Genomic DNA, 24,844 nt, shown 5'->3' with positions numbered 1-24,844 from the left:
CCGCCCCCCTCCATGAGTGTCCATTTGATTCTTTGGCTTTCCATTACGCTTCTCAAGCAGCACTGTGTTGAGTCCCTGCTGTGGCCTCTGTCTATCATAGCCTGGAGATTTTTTCAAATGTTTTGTCGTTTCGTCTTCTGGAACGGAGCTCTGATAGAACAGATTTGTCTCCCCATACAGTGATCAGATCCAGTATCTCCCGTACAGTCCACGCTGGAGCTCTTTTTGGATTTGGGACTGCATCGCCACCCGTGCTGATCAGAGCTCCACGCTGGGCAAACAGGAAATGAAATTCAAAAGTTTGCGGGGCTTTTCCTGTCTACCTGGCCAGTGCATCCGAGTTCAGATTGCTTTCCAGAGCGGTCACAATGGTGCACTGTGGGATACCGCCCGGAGGCCAATACCGTCGATTTGCGGCCACACTAACCCTAATCCGACATGGCAATACCGATTTCAGCACTACTCCTCTCATCGAGGAGTACAGAAATCGGTTTAAAGAACCCTTTATATCGATATAAAGGGCCTCATTGTGTGGACGGGTGCAGGGTTAAATCGGTTTAATGCTGCTAAATTCGGTTTAAACGCGTAGTGTAGACCAGGCCTCAGTGACTGAGCTCTTAGCTCTATATACCTACCAAGAATCTTTTTGATCCTGTCAAACTTCATATTAGTTTAGTTTTTCATAAGTGTAGCATTAACCAGATATTTGTCAAAATTTAAGATCCTCCAAAGACTTGCACATGCTTCCTCTATGCATTGTGTGCAATCCCATTGAATTCAAATCAGTGCTCTTTGTTTAAATATCAAACATTTCAAGATAGGAAATATCTCTACTTCGGGTGCATTTTCAGTTGCTAGAACTGAACAGGCATATGGTGAGTCACAGCTGGGTCTCACTGCTAGGTAAATTGGAAGTAATTATGTCTTATCTAGTTCAACTGTAAACCCTTTGTGGCAAGGACTTTCTTACTATGTGTTTCTACAAAACCTGCAATGGGCCCTGATAGTGTTGGGTCTTTTGGGCACTACTGTAATGCAAATACTAAATAATCCTTAGTTCTTGATTATACTGTACATTTTACATATACTGTATGTGTTCTCTCCCCTGCTTTTTTATGACCACCAATTTGGCTATCATTGCTTCGGGCTTGTCTACACTACAGCGTGTGGTCAATCTAAGATATGCAACTTCAGCTACGTGAATAACATAGCTGAAGTCGACGTACTTAGATCTACTTACTGCGGTGTCTTCGCTGCGGTAAATCGACAGCTGACGCTCTCTTATCGATTCCTCTTGTGCGTCTCGTTCTGGTGGAGTACCGGAGTCGACGGGAGAGCGCTCGGCTGTCGATTTATCGCGGCTATACTAGATGTGATAAATTAACCCCCCGGCTGGATCAATTGCTGCCCGCTGATCCGGCAGGTAGTGTAGACAAGCCCTTCATTTTTTTTTTCTTCCAGAAATTCTGTCTGCTGTAGGATAGTGGACACTTGTTTCTAGTGGTCTTAAGAGCTGTGTGAACAGATACCATGACAGGAGCAGTAACTTTTGTTTATAACCACAAAAAAAAAAAAATGTCCTCCATGGAAGGGATTTTCTTTAAATTAGTCCATTATTCTCCCCACCACATTCTGCTGTCTCCCTAAAATCAATTAATATTAGACCACAAAATTAGTGAAGAACAGGGGCGGCTCTAGGCACCAGCAAAACAAGCTGGTGCCTAGGGCGGCAAAAAAAGGGGGGGGGGGGGGGGGGAGGGCGCGCCGCTCTGGGCGGCGCGCCTGCCATGGGCTGCGCCGGGGCTGGCCGCGGCTCTGCTCTGGAGCTCCGCCAGGCAGGGGCGGCGGAACGCCGGGAACACGGCACGCCGCCCCCATGCAGCCGGTCCGCCGGCGCGAACGGACCGAGGAGGGGGAGGGACCGCAGGGGAAGGGGGAAGCGCGCGCAGCGCGCGGCTGGGGAGCGTGAGCCGCGTGAGCCGCCCCTGGTGAAGAAACTGAAAAGTAATTTCAGCAATTCCTGGGCCAAGGTGGTGAACCTTTAATCCATAGCAGAAGCTAAAGGATTAAAATTGCTGGCATGAAGAGTACTGGCAGCCCCTCACGTAACAGGGAAGTTCACAGCACAAAAGGACACTTATAGAGTATTAGTTTAATCCAAAATTTAAACCTTAACGGACTAATTTAACTTAAAGGCAGCAGACATGAACAACGCAAATAAGTTCAGTATAAAAAAACAAGCAGACTTGAATCTGGTATTTTGCTGTAAGTTTTTCAACTTTGTCTATTTAAAAATAAATAGAAGGCATTTGTGTATAAACAATGAATAAGATAGAGCCAGTTATCACTAGGTTCCCTAATCAGGAATCGTTGTACCCAGGGGTTCAGTGCAAGGGCCATCTCGTAAGCATTGGGGAGGGCAGTTGGTTATGTTTTGGGAGTGTTCTATTATTTTTGTAAAAGGGGCAATGATTTTTTTTTAATTAAATGGTGCAAGAGTCAGGTTTTTCTTCTTCTTCCCCAAATGGGTTTAGGAGACCTAAGCATCCAAATTCCTTTATAATTCAGAATGAATGAGGTGCCCACCTCCGCATGGTCCTTTTGAAAATCCCACGCTGTCTGTGTAGCTTGGGGGTGGGGGGTATCCCTGGGCACAGAGACTTAACGTAGGGCTGGGGTGGGAGAAAGGGGCCATTGCTGGCCGCGCAGCTCCTGGAGCGGCGGCTTTCCCTGGTTTCAGGGGCGCTGGCCCTTTCTGTCAAGGGTTCTGCGGTGAAAGGCAGCGCAGGAGCCCGAGCGGCGGCGACCACCACCCAGCGGGACTCTCTCAGCGGCCTGCGCTCGCCCACGGACGGGGAAAGGAAAGCGGCTGCCGGGAGTGTGCAGCAGCCGGAGCCTCCCCCCGGCAGGACCTTTTCCGGCGCGGCTGCTGCTCAGCCTCATGGATGTGAACTTGCAGTTCTGGAGCGCGGAGGGCAAAGTAGGGAGCGGGGCAGCCGCGCCCGGGGAGCGGGGCCGCAGGGGGCAGCGCAGCGAAGGGGGCGGCTCCGGGAGCAGGAGATTGAGCGTATCGGGTCATGCCAGAGCCCGTGGCTGGGAGTGCGGGGTCAGCCGTGGGCCCTGCGGGAAGGAGACTTTCCCCTGCGATGACCCTGGTCTGCTCCCTCCGCCGCTGAAGGCCGCAGGCCGCCCCAGACATGCCCCCTCGCCCTCGGACAGGGGAAGGGGCCGCCCTGAGATGTGGGGGCAGGCTGGGTGCACATCCTTCCCTGCGCACCCCGATCTGCCTGTGCAACCAGCCGGGTTTACAGCTGTGCTTTAGGGTGACCAGCCCTCCCCATACCTAGTAGGGGCTTTGTCTTATGTATGTAACTGTTGTACCCCGTTAAAAAGTGTCCCGGTTTTTCACAGTTGCTGTCTGGTCACCCTAGCTTTAGATTATGAGGTTCGTTGGTGGCGTTTGCCTCCTTTTTGGTTTATACAGCAGTGCTAACCTGTGATGTCACTCCACATGGAACTGCTAGAGATGCCATACCTACTGCTTCCCAAAGGAAGTGGGAAGGAACATAACCATTGCCAAGTTATGGTGCATTCCCCCCCAGGGCCTTAGCAAGCAGACTTGCTTTGTTGCAAGTTTTATGAGCTCAAAGGCAACCCCAGTTTGCTCACAGATAAGTTTTTCTCCCTATGGCTAAAATGAAAGGTGGCGCTTAGCTTGTGAATGTCATTCTGGCTATCAGATTATAACAAAAAATAGGGGATTGCTATTGCTAGTGGAAATTAAACAAGAGTTGACGAAACAAAGAAGTAGACAGAGATTCTTGGCTTCTTTCTGCCAGCTACAGAAAAGAGTTAATTAAGCTGAACTGCAAAATATTTGCACAGTTTTCTTAATGTATATTTTTATTAGTCTTTTTTCCAAAGATTTCTTCACTGGACAGATCTTTTAGACCCTACAGTCTTACTGAAATCTAATGTAAGTACTTTACCTCTTTTTACAAAACTACAGCACATGACTTGAATGTGTGGGTGATGTGAAGTGAGAAGTGTAAGCACAGGCTGTTCTGCACTAGACTCAAAGGATCCGCAGGAGCAAATCCCAACAGTGTTGACTCATCTCTTCCTTACTCTAACGTAGATCAAATGCATTTCATAAGGTTTACTGCGATAAGCCCTTACAATTAGGGTGTCCACGTTAGATCTTCAATGTCCCATAACAGTTATTGTAGGAAACTAGGAGTTTCTTTGCTGTCCAGCATACTTCTATCCCCTCCTCAGTGTTGCAGCTGCACTGACGTTCAGGGTCTTGCATGGCAGCCATATAATCTGAAAAATTCCAATTAAAAATATACTGTGTTGCGCCTTCCTACAAATTCTGCCTTTAGTATTATCTGTTAGAATCTACTTAACTTTGGCAGTGTAATATGGCAGTTCATGTTTCTGTGAAATTTACGAGGCCTGAATTTAGGGGCCACAAAAATGAAAGAATACTAGCCCTGCCCCATGCTAGGAGCAGTACAAGAAGGTGCACTTTAAACTTCTGTGCACCTCTGCAGTTCGTTTTCACTACGGGCCTGTCTGAGTTAGGGCAATCTCCCCCGCCTGCTCTTTGAGCTGTTCCACTGCCTGGAATCTCTGAAGTGCTGCCTGCTGCAGCCCTGCCCCTGACAGGCTTCTGAAGAGGTCTTCAGAGACCACCCCCCCTCGCCCCATGGCTGTCCTACACAATGTCTGCAATGGGGGAATTCTTACCCAGCTGGTTTTTAGGGCCCAGTCAGCGGGGCCAGTGGATGGTCAAGGTGCTAAAGGAGCATTGGAGGAAGATAAGGCCAATGTAGAGGAACTAAGTGAATTCTTTGCATCGGTCTTCACTGCAGAGAGTGTAAGGAAAGTTCCCAAACCTGAGCCATTATTTTTAGGTGACAAATCTCAGGAAGTGTCCCAGATTCAGGTGTTCATTAGAGGAGGTTTTGGAAAAAAATAATAAACAATAATAATCCTCAGGACCAAATGGTATTCACTCAAGAATTCTGAAAGAACTCCAAATGTTAAATTGCAGAACTATTAACTGCAGTATGTAACCTATAATTTAAATCAGCTTCTGTACCAGATGACTGGAGGATAGCTAATGTGATGCCAATTTCTTAAAAAGCCTCCAGAGGTGATCCTGGCAAACACAGGCCAATAAGCCTAACTTCAGGACCAGGCAAATTGCTTGAAACTATTGTAAAGAACAGAATTATCAGATACATAGATGAACACGATTTGTTGGGGAAGAGTCAACACGGCTTTTCTAAAGGGAAATCATGCCTCACCAATCTATTAGAATTCTTTGAGGAGATCAACAAACGTGGACAAGGGTGATTAATTTGATAGTGTACTTGGACTTTCAGAAAGCCTTTGACAAGGTCCCTCACTAACGGCTCTTTAGCAAAGTAAGCAGTCATGGGGTAAGAAGTAAAGGTTCTCGCATGGATCAGTAATTGGTTAAAAGATAGGAAACAGAGGGTAGCAAAAATGGTCAGTTTTCAGAATGGAGAGAGGTAAATAGTGGTGTCCCCCAGTGATCAGTACTTGGACTAATGCTGTTCAACATATTCATAAATGATCTGGGAAAAGGGGTAAACAGTGAGATGGCAAAATTTGCAGACGATACAAAAGTACTCAAGCTAGTTAACTCTTTGTAGTCTGCTTTCTCCTTACAAAAGGATCCCACAAAACTGGGTGACTGGGCACCAAAATGGCAGATGAAATTAAATGTTGGTAAATGCAAAGTAATGCACATTAGAAAACATAATCACAACTATACATACAAAATGATGGGATCTAAATTAGCTGTTACCATTCAAGAAAGAGATCTTGGAGTCATTGTGGATAGTTCTCTGAAAACATCGGCTCAATGTGCAGCGGCAGTCAAAAAAGCTAACAGAATGCTAGGAATCATTAGGAGAGCAATAGATAATAAGACAGAAATTATCATAACGCCCCTATATAAAGCCATGGTACACTCACATCTTGAATACTGCATGCAAATCAGGTTGCCCCATCTCAAAAAAGATAGAATAGAATTGGAAAAGGTACAGCAAAGGAGAGCCAAATTGATTAGGGGACTGGCATAGCTTCCGTATGAGGACAGATTAAAAAGACTGGGACTTTTCAGCTTAGAAAATAGATGATTAAGAGGGGATATGATAGACGTCTATTAAATTCTTGACTGGTGTGCAGAAAGTGAATAAGCAATTGTTATTTACTCCTTCACATTACAAAAGAACTAGGGGTCACCAAATGAAATTAATAGACAACAGGTTTAAAACAAACAAAAGGAAGTACTTCTTCACACAACGCACAGTCAGCGTGTGGAATTCATTGCCAGGGGATGTTGTGACGGCCAAAACTATAACAGGGTTTAAAAAAAAGAGCTAAGTAAGTTCACGGAGAATAGATCCATTAATAATTATTAGCCAGGATGGTCAGGGATGCAACCCCATGCTCTTAGTGTCCCTAGCCTGTGTTTGCCAGAAGCTGGGAGTGGACGATAGGGGATGGATCGTGCGATGATTGCCTGTTCTGTTCATTCCCTTTGAAGCACTTGACATTGGCCACTGTTGGAACACAGGATACTGGGCTAGATGGACCATTGGTCTGACCTAGTACGGTCGTTCTTATGTTGTTCTAATGTTAAGTTAAAAGTTCAACGGTAAGGAAAAGCTGTAAGGTCCAATACTTCATTTTAAACTTATTAAAGTTAAGATGCTGGAGGATCTGATGATATAATGACTTGTATTTCCTTGGCTAACTGATTTATGTTATGTTTTAATTTAAAATTAGAGATTCAGCTGCTTGTGAGGGAAAACAAAACAATGTATCTGGTGTGCAAGTTACTCAAGCCAGCAAAAATGCACGTGCATAATTTTAACCAAGTAGTTCCATTGATTTCAGTGGGACTGTTCACAAGCTTAAACTTAGGCACACGCGTGTTTGCAGGTTTGCCGCCTAAAATAACAAACTGGATCTGATAACGCTATAGATGGAGGGGTTGACATAAATATGTGTGTGCACGTAATCTTGAGGCCATTGAACTGGTGTAGTTCAGATCAGCGTGTATGTGTAAATGAGCGTGATGGTCTGTCTAATTTTGTATTTGCAAACACCAGGCCAGCACAGAAGGGCTGTTACAACAGAAGTTTTGGATGGAGGAGTGGGGATGGGAGGAATGTATTGGAAAAGAATGACTGGTCTTTGGTTTTGTTTTTTTAGGAAGAAATAGAAAAATCCAGATTACTCTTACAAGCCAGTGCTCAGACTCTTCAAGAGCCTTTACGGGACAAAAAGGTATCTAACACATATCCTCTAATAAACTGTTGTTATGTATATGTTTGTACATATCCCATTTGAAGTATTTGACTTTTCTTTTAGCAGCCTTATTTAGCTCTTGGAGCTTGGGGGTTTTGCCTGAGTGATGAATGAGGGTCCTTCTTGCTGGACTTCTAAAATGACTTCTTAGGAGCAGTTTATATATAAGAAGATTTTAGGAATGTCACTTTGTGTGTCACTCTGAAGCCTAAAATGCCTGAGTTGGTGTGAAGCGCTAGAAACAGCTACACTCCCCCACCCCCCTCAAAAAAAGCAAATACAGTACTGTGTTAAATGTAAACTACTAAAACAAGGAAAGTTTAAAAAAAAAAAAGATTTGACAAGGTAAAGAAAGTGTTTTTGTGCTTGTTTCATTTAAATTAAGATGGTTAAAAGCAGCATTTTTCTTCTACATAGTGAAGTTTCAAAGCTGTATTAAGTCAAGATTCAGTTGTAAACTTTTGAAAGTAAAACCATAACGTTTTGTTAAGAGTCATGAACGCTTCAGCGTTATGAACAACCTCCATTCCCAAGGTGTTCATAACTCTGAGGTTCTACTGTAATTAATTTGGACAGACTGTTTGCTGGACCCTAATGAAGAGTTATACCTGTGTGTCTGTCTATTTGAGTACTTTATAGTATTGCTTATGGAAAATAGAGGCTACATACTTCATGAATGAAACAGCTGTCATGACTGTATTAGAAAAGGCAGGTGCACAGAGAGTCTGAGGTACATACAGGGTGCACACACAAAAAAAGCTTCAAAAAATCTGTGTTACCACCAAGATTTTCAGTCTCTTATAAGTTGCTAGAAGAATCCCTAGGGTGGCTGCTGACCTTAATTTTGGACTCCAGTTCCATCATCCAAGAAAGTATCATTCATTTGTGCATCTTATTACATCAGTTCTCTTAAAAACTGCCGGAGAATCATAGGAATCAGTCCTCTTGATAACTTAACACTTCTGCTCTCTCCCACAGCTCAGACATAGAGTCTGTACATTCCTGTCTGATGTGAACTATGCAAAATCTTTATTACATTTATTTTAAATCGTCAATGCTTCATCGTCACACGGGCTGCAGATAAACTGCCACTATTCCAGCTTGGTCTGTCCATCAGTTCTCATAAACTAAACAGTGGCAGGCTTGGTCAATACTTGGATGGAAAACCTCCACAGAGAATCTTTCTGCAGGAAGTACACCTCTACCTCAATATAACGTGACCCGATATAACACAAATTCAGATGTAACGCGGTAAAGCAGCGCTCCAGGAGGGCGGGGCTGCGCACTCTGGTGGATCAAAGCAAGTTTGATATAACGCGGTTTCACGTATAACGCGGTAAGATTTTTTGGCTCCCGAGGACAGCGTTATATCTAGGTGGAGGTGTAGTACTGAACTGGTGATTCATTAGGTGGGATTCTTTGGTTCATCGCTGAATCACATGTCCCAGTCTGGTGTTAGATAGCGCTGTGTTGCTAGAGGTGCTGTCTTTGGGATGAGATGTAAAATTAAGTCATGACCACTTGTAATTATTAAGATTTTCCTGGCCCTTTTTTGGAAGAGCTGATGTGTTTAGACTTTATGCCAAATTAAGAGCTGGTTGCATTCTATCCTAAAATTCTGTTGCTATTTCAGCTGTATTTTTACTCGCTTTCTGACCTGATGGTTTTGTATGTTCTAATGCTGCTAGACAACAATACACAACATGTCAGGACAGAAAACAAATAAAATATTGTATTCAGTAGAAACTAGGGGGGAATTTTAGGGAGAATATAATCAAACAGATGTGTGTGTGACATGCTATATATAAATGTCAGTTATCGTTACAGAAAGATTATATAGAATAAACATAGTTAAAATAAGATTTTAGCCATTAAACCTCTTCTGAAGTGCCAGTGCTAATCTTACTTTCAAATCACGCTAGGTAAACGAAGCCTGGAAGCTAAGTCTGGTGAGTTTATAAAAGATGTTGGAATTTGCTTCTCATATTTTTCATTTAGGTGGAGAGAGAGACGTGCTAACTTTCTTTTCTTTTTCTTTAAGTCCTCTGTGAACCCTGGTACTGGCGAGATAATTCCCCTTGTGTTTAGACCACCAGGTCAGTTGCTATAATAGAAGTTTGCTGCACTTTTTTGACAGGTTTCCAATGACTGAAACTCTTGGGGGCCCTTCTAGTTACAGAAAAATGAGGCCACTGTTATTCATGTTGGTTATATTTACCTCAGTTGAAGACTATTCCCATAATCCTTTAAAGAAAATTCATTTGTATACACCTTTCACATAGTTCATCTGCTCTGAGCAGTGACTGCTCTCCGACACTCTAGTGGGAAATATACAGACCAGTCACTCGTGTTTGGCACCATATGAACAGTACCCGAATCTTTTAATGTATATTATAGTGCACTGGGTTTTCCCTTGATTCGCACAGCTGTGGTCTGACACAACCTGCTTTGCTCCAGACTGGTTGGAGTCCATCTTGTGGGTAGAATCTGGTTGGGGTCAGGAAGTATTAAGCCAGGATTGCACAGCGTCTGGGTGAGACACAGATATACTTTCATGAAGGCTATTTATTTATTACCTAATGTAACCTCTCACTTTTCTTGTGCAAACCTTGTCACCACAGCTGGCTTTTGGGAGGGGTGAAATGAATTCCCTATGGAGCTCTGTTGCGTAGCTTCCCATTAGCACTGTTGATGTGGACTGTTGCATTTTATGAGAGCAGTATTTTGGCGATGCTTCTTCCTCCTGGTTGGGGAATGAGAGACAAAGGTCAAACCCCAGTGCTTTCTTTTGGACTAGTCATATGTGTTTCCTCTCCCCTCATCCCCAAGCCAACTACCTAGACCACAAGTTGATTTACTAAAATATGTTGTTTTTTCTTTTAGCTTTCCTGCCCGTAGTCACCCCACTGGTGAGTAATGATGGAAGATTGCAATGGGTCTATGTGTGTATTTATAATTATCTACATTTTCAGAAGTGATGAGTCACTTTAGGCATCTCAGTTTTTGGGTGCCAGATGTCAAGTTGGATACCCAGAAATCGAGACACACCAAACCACTGGTCGCTTTGCTTTCCAAACAATCAAGAACGTTGTTCACACGTGAAAGTCAATCATTCAAATGTCCTCTGTCGAAATTCATGAGCCAGTTAGAACAAGGCCTGACTTTCCTATATTTACTCAGAATTGGATTTAGGAGAGAGACAGACAGCCTCATACTCTGCTGCTTGGAACCAGAATGTTATCTACTTGTAAATAAATTGCAGGGTGCCAGTGAAAATACACATGGGTGGAAAATAGTTCTTGTAATAATGCCCCAAAGTGTACGTACTTGGTATATATGTCACAATCTGGGGAGCTTTAGTAGATAGGGCTGGGCATAAGCAAGTACTGCTCCTCATTGACAAGAGTTGTGTATTAAACCAAGTGTGTGTTGCATATCTCTCTCCCTGGATTTGGACTCCACTCATTTGATAACGGCTACATCTTGGTCAACATCATGGATTGAACTACAGATCTCCAGAACTAAAAACATGACTCCTGACAACTTGAGCCAAAGAGTCGAGCTCTGTAGCTGAGAGCTGTAACAGTCACAGACCCATAGCCACGAACACTGAGTACCTGACTCTTGTTCTTCCTTGTTTCTAATATTTCTATGATCTGACTTCATTTGTTTCTCTTTGTATCCCACAGCTGTGAAGGTGTCTGCTGTTCCTGGTGTGAGAGTGTATCACTCAGCTAGTCTCATACCCACTGTTTGAATGACTGTATTTCTCTTTTCTATTAAATGGGAAAGTAAATATGCATCGAGATATGGAAGGGATATATGGCTTGTTGGGCCACTAAGGGCAAATGAGGGGTCCACAGCAAGAAACTACTGGTGTCTTTGCACAGCAGCTCCCCTAATAAGCCCCTGTCTTTTCTGAGGCCTTTGGTGCTATTGTAAATAATAATTAATAATAAATCAGTCTCCTTCATACTTAAATCAGCCACTGCTGTTCATAGGTCCCTGGATTCATTGAGACTAACTTTCCCTTGGTGTTTTCCTTTTAGTTTTTTGCTAGTTTACTACCGCACAGAGGAGCAAAGAAAGCATTTATTTGCCAGGTAACAACCATTTTCATTCTACAGTTATAAGCCTGTTACCCAAGATCCAAAAATACACTGTTGTTTACTATCTCCTTTTCTGCAGTTCATATTTCATGCTTACACTGCTGGATTCACCATAGCAAATGGAAACGCTACAGCTAAAGCTGAAGTATGTGGTTTTTTAAAAATGATTATTATTTTTTAGTTGCATGATACCACTTTGAACATGAGCCAATGAAATTGAACTTATGTAGTGTGTGTGTTCTGACTTTTAGGAAACTGCATTGCCACAAAAGATACCACAAAAGCAACTCCTTGTGTGTACAGGTGCCGTCTCTTATGCAGCATTTATGGGAGTACGTATTTGCGTTATCTCAATAATTACTTTCTGATGCTCTGGTGTGGGAGACTGATAATGGGATTGTCGCAAGGCCTAGTACCCTCCAAGTCAGTTCTTCCAGAGCCCAAAGTCACCCTTGCTAGTCTCCTGAGTCCTGTTGGGTATAGAAGATTGCAACCTCTGTTGCTCTTGATCAGAAATGTACTATTTACTCATCTTCCTCTGAGGTTAGAATTTAGTAGCTTTTTTCCTGCCAAAATTCTGTTTTTATCATTCTCTGTCTCTGTTAGTCTAGAAAATAGAGAAGAAACCACAAAACACAAACTAATTTAGCAGGTCATGGTGAATTATTGCTAGTTAGGTTCTAGATCCAAGTTTTTAGCTCACACCTTCCTTTATAGCTGACTAAATTTAAATGCCCCAAGCCATGGTAAAGTTTTGGATTTGAAGCTACGAACTCTGGGAATGTTCAGTTTGGGAGTTTTGGCCTCAGTCTATCATCAGATTCAAGGTTTTAGATTTATTAGGATTTCAGACTCCAGGGCTGTTCAATCACCACTAAATTCAAGAACACAACAAGTATATCTAAGATTTGTTGAATTACACTATAATGGGCAAAACTTCATGTTTGCATGGTGATATGTATTGCTAAGAAAACTTAAATGGTTTTTAGTTCATTTTCTACACCTAGATATTCATAGTGTTCGGGTGCTTCATAAATATCTAGACAGATTGATCATGTATTTTTATTCCCACTCATAAGCTCTTTTAGTATCTGTTAATTTCACAGTTGACATTTTTATAGCAGATGTGCTGATACTAGGTAGTACAGACTACTGTCCAGAATGTAATTATTAAATACTATTTTTCTTTGATAAAGGTTTCATTTTCCTTTTTTTCTGTAAAACGAGTAATCACAAAAAAACCCAGTTATTAGAGAAAATTTCTTCTCCTTTAAATTGTTTTTTTAACAGTCTAGTTTTATCAAAAGCATTTGAAATACAAAGTCACAGGTTGTTTTCTTTTTCCAGTCTGTGGCCCAAATTTCATTATTGGTTTAATTATTAACAGAAGATGTGTTTCTTCCAAATTTCTTAGGCAGTTCCTCACTTATTCATGTCACAAAATAGACTGAGTGGTCCCTTGCAAGTGTTCTTCAGAAAAATTTTACCCATTCCACTTCTTGGTGAGTAAAGGTAAATTGAAAACAAATAGCTGTGGATTTGTTCTTGTATCTGTTAAAGCTCATGTGCTGCCGTCAATCTGCCTTTAGAACGTCTATATCTTTACATAGAACCAAACCAGGATATAAACCTTAGTCTTCACCTGCCGCCTTCATGGGTACTTTATTTTCTGCATGAAAGTTATATCTAGCTATTTTGAATTCTCTGTTTAAAGGTCAGTGCTATGAACGATCATAAAATCCTAGGGCATTCTCCTTACTTCCAAATACAGGACATGCAACCATATCTCTTGAGGAAATAATTTCCTGTGCATGGATATGTCACCATTTTTCTCCAGTGTGTGACCTCTTTGTCAGTGAAGACATTATCTCTGTAGCCACTGTTGTGGAAAAAGTGAGACTCGTTACAGCAGGTTCTTGTCAACTTTATAAGGCTATCAAGCTAAATTTGTCACTGGCGTAACTCCATTGAGGTCAGTGAAATTTCACCAGGGATGAACTTGGCCTGTAATTTAATGGCTGAAAGTTGCGTTCATTACTGGCATGTTATTTCCCACCGCTATTAAAAGGAAGTGGCAACCTTTTTGAACTGAAATTTATAAGGTACAATAAATGTCATCCTGTCTGTTACATGGAATGTAACAGGGCATGTGGCTTCCCGAATGTGCTCTTCGGATCTGCTTAGAAGCCCACTTTTGATGGAATAGAAATGAAAATACTGAGAGTCTGGATCTCCTGAGTTCTACGTCAAGTGCTGACACTGACTCTCCTCCCTTGGACTGGTCACTTAGACCTGTGTCTCCTCATCTGAAAACTTACTTAATGATAGGAATGTTGAAGGTAATTGGTGACTATTGGTCTTCGTGTTTGAAACAAATTGTGCTGACAACTTTATTGAACAGCTCTTCAAAAAGTTAATGAAAAGATAAACTTAACATTTCAAAAAGGGCTAACTCCCTAGCACTTCCCTGGTACGTTTGGCCCATGCTGCTGTTCACAGTTCTTCAGTCACCTTCAGAGTTGAGAGCTTATTTTTGGTAAGACTTTTATTATGACAGCTGAGGCAGGAAACCTATTGGACTCTCAACTCCTCAGATTCTGTATCCCCTTGTGTCATTAGCCTAAGATCACAAATTTTTTTTCAGTGATTGAAACTACACTGGATATTTTAAGACAATGGACTGCTAAGTCCAGAAGGGAAATGAAATATTCTTGTTGTGTACCAGGTGAATGGGGTTGCTCTGAATTAAAGCATCAAGGAACATTATTTGAGGTATGCGGCTGGGGAGCGAAGTACATAATTGAGTTCTGTGGATCTTATCACTGAGCAGTGTGCAGCTTAGTGCAGAGGGCAGCGGACTGAGACTTGGGATACCTAGGTTCAATTCCTATCAAGTATGACTTGCGGAGTTCATCCCAGAATATCACTGGAATTTTAAAATGTGCATTAATTATAAATGTCCTAATAATGAATTGGTAAAATCTAATTGTGGCAAAACAACTTTAAAAAACAAACAAACAAACCCAAAACCTTTTTACTTTTACAGCCTCCCTGAGTGCATTTACTGTGATGCTTGTCCGAGGAACTGAGTATGAGAATGGAATCGAAGTTATGGACAAGAATGGCAAGGTCATAGGAGTGTCACAAAAAGCTGGGAATAAGGTAGGCAAATCAAGATACGTTCATGCTGGTTTGTTTTCCCTCCCAACAAAAAGCTGGACTTAATATTGAGAATAGAGTGAATTAACTGTACTGGAACCAGGAACTTCTGTGTTTTAATCTAAGCTTATCCACTAATTTGATCTATGGACTTGGACAAATTCCTTTAAACCAGGTTGGGCCATGGCTTTGTGCAGGTTTACAGGGGATAGAAGCCCCCTTGATTCCAATGCATCTGGTGCAATGGCCAGCCTCAGTGGCACAAGCACAGGCATTTCTTCCTTCCTGCTAACCCTAGTGGTGCAAACCACCACAAAAGAAGGGAGAAGGCTGCATGTGGGTTGGGGATGCAGGGGGAAATGGGTCACTTTGAGTCGATGAGAGCAGATGAAGCTCAGTACCTTTAAAAGGCTACTTTTGTGAGGCTGAACTAGTTTAAAATAACTTCCATGTCAGATGAGCTGTATAATGCATCAGTGGGAACTTCCCCATTTTTAGAGAACACAGAATCCACAACTGGTATACTTACCACTTGAAAGAGTTTAGTTTCCATTTTAGAAAGAAATCCTACCAAAAATTTTGAACCTTCACTTAACGGTTGCACAAAATCCTAGCGTGGTATAGCACCTAAGAAAATGGGGTCCTGCTCCATGACTAGCTATGGTAATACCGATAATAAGTTACCAAGACTAAAAGCAAAGCTGCATGAGCGTCAGGTAGCTCTAACTTGAATCACGTTTTTCTTAGGCAGTACGAGACACAGCTTTATCAAGAGCAGCCTTGTTTGGGACAGCAGTAATTATTCCAGATTCTCTTCTCTACTTCATGCAACGGTAAGAGGTTCTGCTACTGGGGGGTGTGGCTGTCAAGTTCTGGGGTGCAGCCCAGACCAGTGAGAGGTTGTGTCACCGCCTGCCCTGTAACCTGGGGCGCCTCACAATGCTTTGCTGCTGCAGCTCCCAACCTGGGGCACTCACATCCAGGCTACAGGTCATAGGAGTCTGTCTATAGCTGTAGCGCTGGTCTAACAGTTCTGTCCCCAGCAGCCTGTCAGCAACACACTATTCACGGTCTGGCTTCCACCAGCCTTGGTTACTATTTGCAGCGTGACCCCAACAAACTCTCAGTCCCAGATTTTCCCCCAAACATGTGTTCTGTACTGTCCAGCCCTCTCCTGTATAGTTCAGATATTAACGGTCCGTTGCCTCTGTAAAGGGTCAATATTCAACAGTTTGCTGCTTTAACTGGAGTCACCAAACAGATCAGTTTAAACACAACACTGGATTGGTTTAGATTAATAATAAAACAGTTTATTAACAAAAGGAAATAGAATTTTAAGTGAATTCAAGTATCCGGTATTAAAGTCAGAAATGGTTACAAGAGAAATAAAGATAAAAGGCTTTCTAGTAGCTAAAACTTGACAAGCTAGACTTGGCTCAAGGTAAAATCCTTACCACGTGTTCCCAGCAATACGGCCGACCAAATTATCAGGTCAGGATCTCTTTTCCCCCTCCCCATCCCCAAAGTCCAAGGGATGGTTCCTTTGTCTTCTTAGGTGAAGAGAATAGAGATCCCTTGGGGTTTTCTGCCTCTTTCTTTTATAGTCCAGTTAACCTTTGAAGTGGATTCTTCTGAGGGGTGCCCCTCAAAGCAAAGTTTATTCAAAAAGTAAAGAAGCCAACATGGAGTCTGGTGGTGAAGGAGGCTCCGTGCTCTTTCTTCTCACCTGTGGTTGCTGAAATGCAAATTTGGTTTGTCTGTTGCCATCTCCTCTCTCAAGGACCCTGTTTACTACTTATCTGTACATTGAGGTAAACACACATTTCTTTGTCCAAGATACTTCTTCCTGAGCGGGGCTGTGTGGTTTTGACAATGTTCTAAAAACATTATACAGGGGGGATTTCATAATTTTACATATAATGTTGCTACTTACATTTCACCATGATATTAATGACCAGTAAGTTGTTAGTTTTCAAATGATACCTCACAAGACACATTTTTGTATGAAGATTATTACAATAGGGTGTGAATACCTATGTGCTTTCAGTCACAGCGGAGAGGGCACTAGAATCCTTATTGACTATTCTGACTTCATTGCTTGCTTCTATTTTTCTGCTTAAGTTTTATTTGTATTGCTACAGTGTAGACTTGCAGTATAGACTATGCCAAGGAAAGAATTTAAGTGAACCGAGAAGCTATATCAGAAGGGTCGTTGGGTGGGGTTCCTACACGCTAATGTAACATAATTAATAAAAACATCCTGCTGTTTAATAACTGTGCACAATGTGAAAGTATCATGCTTCCAAGAACTGGCTAAACAGAACAGCAACAGACAAAATGATCCAAGAAAAAAATTTGAATTAAAGGACTGAGGCATTTCAAACCCATAATGGTACCTTCTGTTTTCTCTTTAAGTGTTGTTGCTTATGTCCCAATCCTGCATTGTCATCTATATGTGGACAATAATGCAGGATCTGGGCTCAAAATAAAAGTAAAGAAGACCACGCACACAGGTAGGGAGCAAGGGAATAGCAAGAACCTAAGTTATAAAGAAAACACTAGCAAGGAATGTAAAATTATTTCACTTACTACAGCACGATAGCTTTAATTTTCCCCTGTAAAATAGTATTTAACGTCCTTTGTTTCACTAGCGATTCTGGTTTGACAGTTAAGCATGTCAGGTCTGCCTTGAACAATAACTTATCTTCCCAACTCTGTTGACAGCACAAACTTTTTACTCAGAAATCCACATGTGTTGACCCCACTGAGACTGCTTATGACTTTTTCAACATTGGGTGCGTTGCTACCGGTTTCATTCAGTGTATTCCCGCAGTTGGGAGAGGTATGTCATTTTATCCAAACTGTGTTCTTCCTGTTCTCTAGATAACTTTTTAGGATTGATTGCTATGTGGAACATCTGCCATGTGTCTACTGCCAACACTTTAAGATGAGATAGCAATAATCAGCAGGATTAAAATTACTAAAAGTGGATCCGTGGTTTTAAATTGTGCTGCTGCTTGTCAGATTCCGTGGGGCACAGACTCAGTGTACAATTAATTTGTGTTGAGAGTAGTTACCATATGTACCTCATTCAAATTAATCGTCTCAGTGCACCATGGTAAGCTAAAGCAAACAAGAAGCTGCACTCCTGGAGTTCTCTGTGATTGGGGGGGGAAACCCTAGGAGGGGAGTTTGGGTTTTTCCAGTCTTGGAGTTGGCAAGGATCCTCTTGAGAGGTTTTACGTATCATGACAGTCCTTTTTTCCTCAAACTGAAAGCCAGTATATCAAACAAGCAACTCAAAGGGTGGGTTACATTCTCTTCCTTAGAACTCCCTGAGTTTCCTCTGTTCCAAACAAAGGGAGATGTTTCAATCAGTACCTCACTCTCCTCCCAGCATGCCTTCCCAGACCCTTAACTAGTCCCAGCAACCCTGGAAACTAGACGCCCAGCAGTCCCTGAGAGGGAGTTTCAGTTGAGTACCTTGGAACTCCGGTCTTAAGCCCTAAACAACGAGAGGAGTCTGGGATTCCTTCCAAGATCATTTTCTCTCCCTCAGCAACCCTGTTTGAGGAACTCTTCCAGAAAACCCTAACATGGGATGATACAGATCCAGGAAGAGTCCCTTACTAATGTTAAAGGTCTAGTGTACCCTGTTACATCTTTTACAGTGACACAGATAGACTAGAGTTGATGGAATTTCTGAAGTCATGTGATGAAAGTACAAGTGGCTTGTTCCTTTTTCCTCTTTATGATTTGCTCACTACATAGAGGAAGTTTTCACTTATAGTATAAGAGCCACCCAAAGTATATCAAATGGCAACTGCCTGATACTCAAAGTTGGAGATTATACTGTGGTCTAGATCAGGGGTGGGCAAACTTTTTGGCCCAAGTGCCATATCTGGATGGGGAAATTGCTTGCAGGGCCATGAATGTAGGGCTGGAGCAGGGGGTTGGGGTGCAGGAGGGAGTGTGGGGTGTGAGAGGGGGTGCGGTGTGCAGGAAGGGGCTCAGGGCAAGGGGCTGGGGCAGAGAAGGGGAGCTGGGTATATGAGGGGACTCAGGGAAGGGGGTTGGGGTGCAGGAGGGGTATGGGGTGCAGGCAGGGGACTCAGGGCAGAGAGTTGGGGTGCAGGAGGAGTTCGGGCTCTGGCCCGGCGCTGTTTACCTGGAGCGGCTCCCTGCCTGCCTGTCCTGGGCCCTGTCCCTGTGCTACTCCAGGAAGCGGCTGGCACCGCACCACGTCCCTGCGGCCCCTGGCGGGTGGGGGAGCAGAGAGCTTTGTGCACTGCCCTTGCCTGTGGGTACCTCCCCCGAAGCCACCATTGGCTGTGGTTCCCCGTTTCCAGCCAATGGGAGCTTCGGGGGAGGTACCCACAGGCAAGGGCAGCCACGATGCTCTCTGCCGCCGCTCCCCTACGGGTTGCAGGGACATGGTGCCGGCTGCTTCCTGGAGTGGTGCGGGGCACGCGGTGCCACAGGAGTGGCAATCTCGCGGGCCGGATCCAAAGCCCTGAGGGGCTGGATTCGGCCCATGGGCCATAGTTTGCCCACCCCTGGTCTAGGTAATGCATTTCTTTAAATGTGGGGAAGATAACTAAAAAAAAACAGCCAAAAACTACACCTCATTCAGTCTTGTTTTTAATTGCACTTTATTACATGTTTTAAGTTATGTAAAGTTTGGTGTAGATATAGCTTTGACTTCTATGTGTTAGGACCCAAAGTAACACTAGTGACGTAAGTCTAATCCTCTTGTTTATCTTTCAGATAAAACGAGATGACCTTGAAAAAGAGATTTTGTCATCCACAGAAGAAACTGAGCTTTTTTACAACAGGGGACTTTAGGAAATGGCTTTAACTTTTAAGTGTGCTTTTGATCAAACTGAATTTGTACGTCCATACAAGGCTTCAAACCTAAATCAATGTGTCTAGTGTATTTTTGAATAATGAAGTCATGGGGGGAGGGGCAGGGGAATGCTTTAGACTGGGCTTGGAACAGTACATTTTTAAATGGACAGACTAATCTAAACCATCTGCAAGATCCCCCCCATCCAATCCTGTGTGTGAAAATAGCTTAATAATGCCTATACTTTACATGTGATTAACTCTAGAAAGAGAAAAATACTGTGTAACTGTACCCGTCAGAAACATCCAGTGTTCTGTACTTTCTCCCAAGGCACTGTGGTTGATTTCCTACTTATTAAAACCTATAACTACATATTACTTACAAGGCTTTATTTTCCCATTGTTCCCTCTTTTGAAATACAACACAGGGGAAGATGACTTCATTTGGGGGAAGGAAGGTGTTTTCCCTTCTTACAAAGTTTTTAATGCTGCTTCACACTTATTAGTGACTGAGGTAGCAATGAAGTATTAATATTTTCATCTGGGGAGCTGACTTTGAGCCCAGGATGTAAGGTGAGAACAAGATTATCCCCACAAAAAGTAGAAGTCAATAGACTTGATCAAGGGATTAAAAAATAAGTGACATATGGGAGTCAAGTTGGGTTTACTGGTTATTGAAATGATTTGAAAACAGTACAACCCTGATGGTAACAAAACGTTGCTAAAACTTAATTGGGAAGATGTTCCGGTAGAGGGTGTCTAGAAACAAACTACAGAACCAACCTCAGGGACTTCCCCTGAAATTCACTCTTCAGATGAAAGTTTTGAGGCCTGATTCAAAAGCCACTGAAACCAAAAGGCGTCTTTTCCCTTGACTTCCGTGTGCTTTGGGTCAGACCTGAAGAAGACAGCAACTGTGTGGTTTTCTGATCCTATGGTCAGATGGGGTTAGAAATAAATCGTTGTTGCTACAGAGTGACTGTATTCATCCAAATTAGCTTGCATGTGAAAACCGCTCCAGAGAAGAGAATGAAAGCACATTTCCTGCATTGTTATCGCTTCAAGCAACTTCAGCATGTGTATCTACAGTAGGGAGAAAAGGTGACAATGCGAACAGCTCCTCTAAGTCTGTGGAGGAGTTTCTATGGCCTGGTCTACACTGGGGGGGTCGATGTAAGATATGCAACTTCAGCTACAGGAATAATGTAGCTGAAGTCAACATAGGGGGGGAGGAATAGCTCAGTGGTTTGAGCATTGGCCTGCTAAACCCAGGGTTGTGAGTTCAATCCTTGAGGGGGCCACTTAGGGATCTAGGGCAAAAATTGGTCCTGCTAGTGAAGGCAGGGGGCTGGACTCAATAACCCTTCAAGGTCCCTTCCAGTTCTAGGAGATTGGTATATCTCCAACTATTACCTTTTTTATATCTTATTTCAACTTACATCCTGTCCCCACAGCATGGGATCAACGACTGAAGAGCCTGTTTCCCAGGCAGATGTAATCAAGCCATCCCCTTAACCTTTTTGTTAAGCTAATCTGTATAAGGCATGTTTTCTAATAATTCTCATGGCTCTTCCCTGAACCCTTTCCAGTTTATGAATATCTTTCCTAAATTGTGGGCACCAAAACTGGACACAGCATTCCAGCCACCAATGCCAAATGCAGAGGTAAAATAACCTCTCTACTCCTATTTGAGATGCCCCTGTTTATGCATCCCCAGGATTACACTAGCTCTTTTGGCTGCAGTGTCACACTGGAAGCTCATTTTCAGCTGATTATCCATCACGTCCTCAAATCTTTTTCAGAGTCACTGAGTTCCCCATCCGGTAAGTATGATCTTCATTCTTTGTTCCTAGATGTATACATTTACATTTAGCTGTATTAAAGAACAGTTTGCTTCTGCCCAGTTTTCCCAGTGATCCAGATTGTTGTGAATCTGTGACCCATCCTCTTCACCATTCACCACTTCCCCAATTTTTGTGTCATCTGCAAACTTTATCAGTGAAGATTTTTTCTTCCAGATCATTGATCAAGATGTTGAATAGCAAAGGGCTAAGAATCAACCCCTGCAGGACCCCACTGGAAACACACCCACACAAAGATGAAGACAACACATCAATTTAGTTACTCATGGCGATTCTAAACAGACTAAAATCCTCTGGCATCACACATTAATATGTTACAGTCCGTAGTAATTTAAGCTAAATGATACAATTGCAGCTCCATGTGTGGAAAGTTACTCTCATAATATTAGCAGAGCTGGAAGAACCACCTATTATTTAAGTTGCCCAATACATCGCAAACCCTGTTTTCAGTTGCCTATTACTGTGCCAAACTTTAATCATTCAGGCTAAAATCTTCCGTGCCAGGTGTTACATCAGACTATTGGAAAATTTTGGCCAAAACAACTAAGCCATTGCCAAGAACGAGGGAAAAATTGATTGACTTGCAATGTTAAAAAATTCTGGCAACCTTTTCTTTGAAAAGCTCTAATGCCCCCAGGCTTGGGAGCAAGGACTAGAAATCTGGCAGGGAATGCCATTTGTGTCAAGGATGTGTCCTTTTGTCATCTCCATGAAAATCTCCCTAAATTTAGCCAACATATGTCTTTGAAAAATTGCATTTGTACACACTCACTAGAGACTCACATTTTAGCAGCAAAAATTCCCTGAAGATTCTGTCCCTCCTGGGCATGCTCCAGGTTGGGGCTGAGCAGGATGTAGCCAACAAATGCAGCTCTAGGCTGCTATGACATGTTGGTCTCAAGACCTCAACAACCAGGGACACTGTCTCTACTGTGTTCTCAGTGGCCCGCTGGGGGACCCAGACAGCATGCGGGGAGAAAGGTTCCTGATTCATGTGCAGAGGGGTCAAGAGATGGACCTGCTTTTGGTGGGGGGGGGGGAGGAGTTGGGAACTGGAGGTTGGTGGGGGAGAGGTAAATTGAGACCAGGAGTTGGGGTGGGAGACTGGGATTGGTAGGCAAAGTAACTGGGAGCAGGAGTGACTGTGACAAACTTGGCAAGAAGTCTAGGACTGAGAGGAGAGGGATTGTGACAAGCTGGCATTCAAAGCCAATTAATGTATGAATAAACATGGTGGGGGAAACTGGGAGCCAGCTGGTGAGGGGAGGAGACTGAAATCAGATCAGTCAGGGGGACGAGACAGTGAGAACCAGTGAGGTGATGGAAGAAGGTGATGAGGAGGGAGATAGATATGATGAGCTGAGGTGGAGGTGGAAAAACTGGGACCTGCTGGGTAGAGACTGGAACAAGACATGGGGCAGGGGAGAGACGCATCGAGATTGGACAAAGAGCTGGGGAGGAGATTGGGAGTCAAGGGGAGCAGGCAACATGGGCAGGTATGACTGGAGACCACAGTGAGGGGGTGGGGACTGGCTGGCCAATGAAACGAGTACAGGGGGGAACTGAGAATCCAGAAGCTTGAGGCTAGAATTTACTGGGCAAGGAGACTGGGATGAGACGCCTAAGCAGTGGAGATGGGCTGGATAGATGAGGAGAATGTGACAGGAAGGAGGAGCTGGGGTGAAGAAAAAACACAGGACTGGTATGGGTAGGACAGAAGGCATTGTGCTTGAGAAGAAATGGGCAGAAGCATCTGGGTCCACTGGGGGACACTTTCCTCCAGAGCCTGGATTGGAACCAAGATTCCTGAGTCTCATCATTCCTTTGCGATCAGCCAATATCTGTGAAATCCACTAGCAGAAGTGTCACATCCCCGCTCTTATGTTGGTCTGAATGCACGATGCCAACCTACTACTGCTATCCTTTACTTTGTTAGCTCAAATGGCAGAGGTCTGTATGATGAATCTAAAGGTTCCAACCCTGCTGATGAACCATATGAATGTCAATATGATGCCAGAGGATGGAAATTGTTTTTTTAGGTTGCTTTTTTTAAAAGCCTATGGAATTATACACACAAACATTTAAAGAACATTAACGTTGCAAAGTCAAACACTCGAAAGTTAGAAAATACCAGTATAAAGCCCCCTTGGGCATATGCATCATGAGACACTCACATTACATGATCCTAAACTATTTACCCCCTTCTTCACACAGGATGAACCTGCTCTGGAGATGGAACAGGGTTGCGTAGTGAAGGAGATTTTTGTCTGTAGGATACCAGGTTGGAAGGTATGTAGTGGATAAGGCAGAAGATGGCAGGGGGTTACAGGAAGACAAAAGGATGGTTTCATGGTTAAGGCAGCTGAATACTGCCCTGGAGAGCTGGAGTCTATCCCTGCCTCTGCCAGAGCTCCTAGGTGATGCTACTCGAGTCACTCACAAACTTTTCTCAGGTATTCACTAATTGTACATTCTTCATTTTCTGGGTGTCCAACTTGATAGCCTGGATTCTGATTTACAGAAGTGCTGAGTGCTCACAGTTACAGCTGAAGACAAAGGGAACTGTACTTTGAACCTATAAAGTGCTATTTAATATGAAGTACTCCGAAAAACCAGGCATCTCCCATTAGGCATCCAAAATTAGTGGATATTTTGACCTTACTCTTTCTGTTCCTCAGCTCCCCATCTTTAAAAAGGGGAAAATGTCCCCTCACCTGAGATGGGTGTGGTGAAAAGAAATTAATATTTGTGAAGCACTCAAATATTATATTGTTTGGCACCACAGAAAAGCCCATGAGGAAATTAATTCTTCAGAGCAGGGTTTGAATAGTGTGCAGTAAATAAGACATGGGGCCACAAATTGAACAATGAGGAGGAAATAAAATATTCAATAGCTGCTCCTTAAGTTCTGTGCATTGAATGAGGCAAGGGTCCTGTAGAAAAAACAGCACGTCTTGTAAAGACAGTATTATGCATACAAAGAAGGGGGCATTATGCACAGGCAACCTTAATAATGACATTTCCTAACTTTGGAGTGCTTGACTTGGCAACCTTAATAATGTTTTTAATACAGTTTTTTGTATAGGTAATTAACAAATTGGCGGGCCGGGACGGTTTGTTTACCTGACGCGTCCGCAGGTTCGGCCAATCACAGCTCCCAGTGGCCGCGGTTCGCTGCTCCAGGCCAATGGGAGCTGCTGGAAGTGGCGCAGGCCGAGGGACGTACTGGCCGCCACTTCCAGCAGCTCCCATTGGCCTGGAGCAGTGAACCGTGGCCACTGGGAGCCACAATCGGCCAAACCTGCGGACGTGTCAGATAAACAAACTGGCCCAGCCCGCCAGGGACTTTCCCTGCACAAGCAGCGGAACAAGTTTGGGAACCACTGCACTATGGAAATCAGAACTAACCTGGAGTCTCATACTGTCACTTCTCAGCACAGAACCACACTTGGTTAACAAAGGGTTGTTGATTTTACCAGTTACACTCAAACTCTCCTTTTAACCCTTGTGAAATCT

General features: G+C 43.3%; 1 protein-coding gene across 1 annotated transcript; it reads left to right on the top strand.

Annotated features, from left to right (window-relative positions):
* Nucleotides 1-2,732: 2,732 nt before the first annotated feature.
* Nucleotides 2,733-19,839, top strand: SFXN4 (sideroflexin 4). The gene is made up of 14 exons (XM_039482516.1): nt 2,733-2,980; nt 3,911-3,976; nt 7,258-7,332; nt 9,276-9,302; nt 9,395-9,449; nt 10,237-10,262; nt 11,403-11,456; nt 11,542-11,607; nt 11,714-11,794; nt 12,877-12,964; nt 14,509-14,624; nt 15,369-15,454; nt 17,346-17,463; nt 19,389-19,839. Exons 1-14 carry the CDS (start codon nt 2,942-2,944, stop codon nt 19,464-19,466), a joined length of 975 nt encoding a protein of 324 aa, XP_039338450.1. The 5' UTR covers nt 2,733-2,941; the 3' UTR covers nt 19,467-19,839.
* Nucleotides 19,840-24,844: the final 5,005 nt, after the last annotated feature.

Source organism: Mauremys reevesii, linkage group 7 (genome assembly GCF_016161935.1).
Source record: "Mauremys reevesii isolate NIE-2019 linkage group 7, ASM1616193v1, whole genome shotgun sequence".
NCBI lineage: Eukaryota > Metazoa > Chordata > Testudines > Geoemydidae > Mauremys > Mauremys reevesii.
Note: the sequence above shows the minus strand (reverse complement) of the source record. Positions and strands in the feature narration are given on the sequence as shown.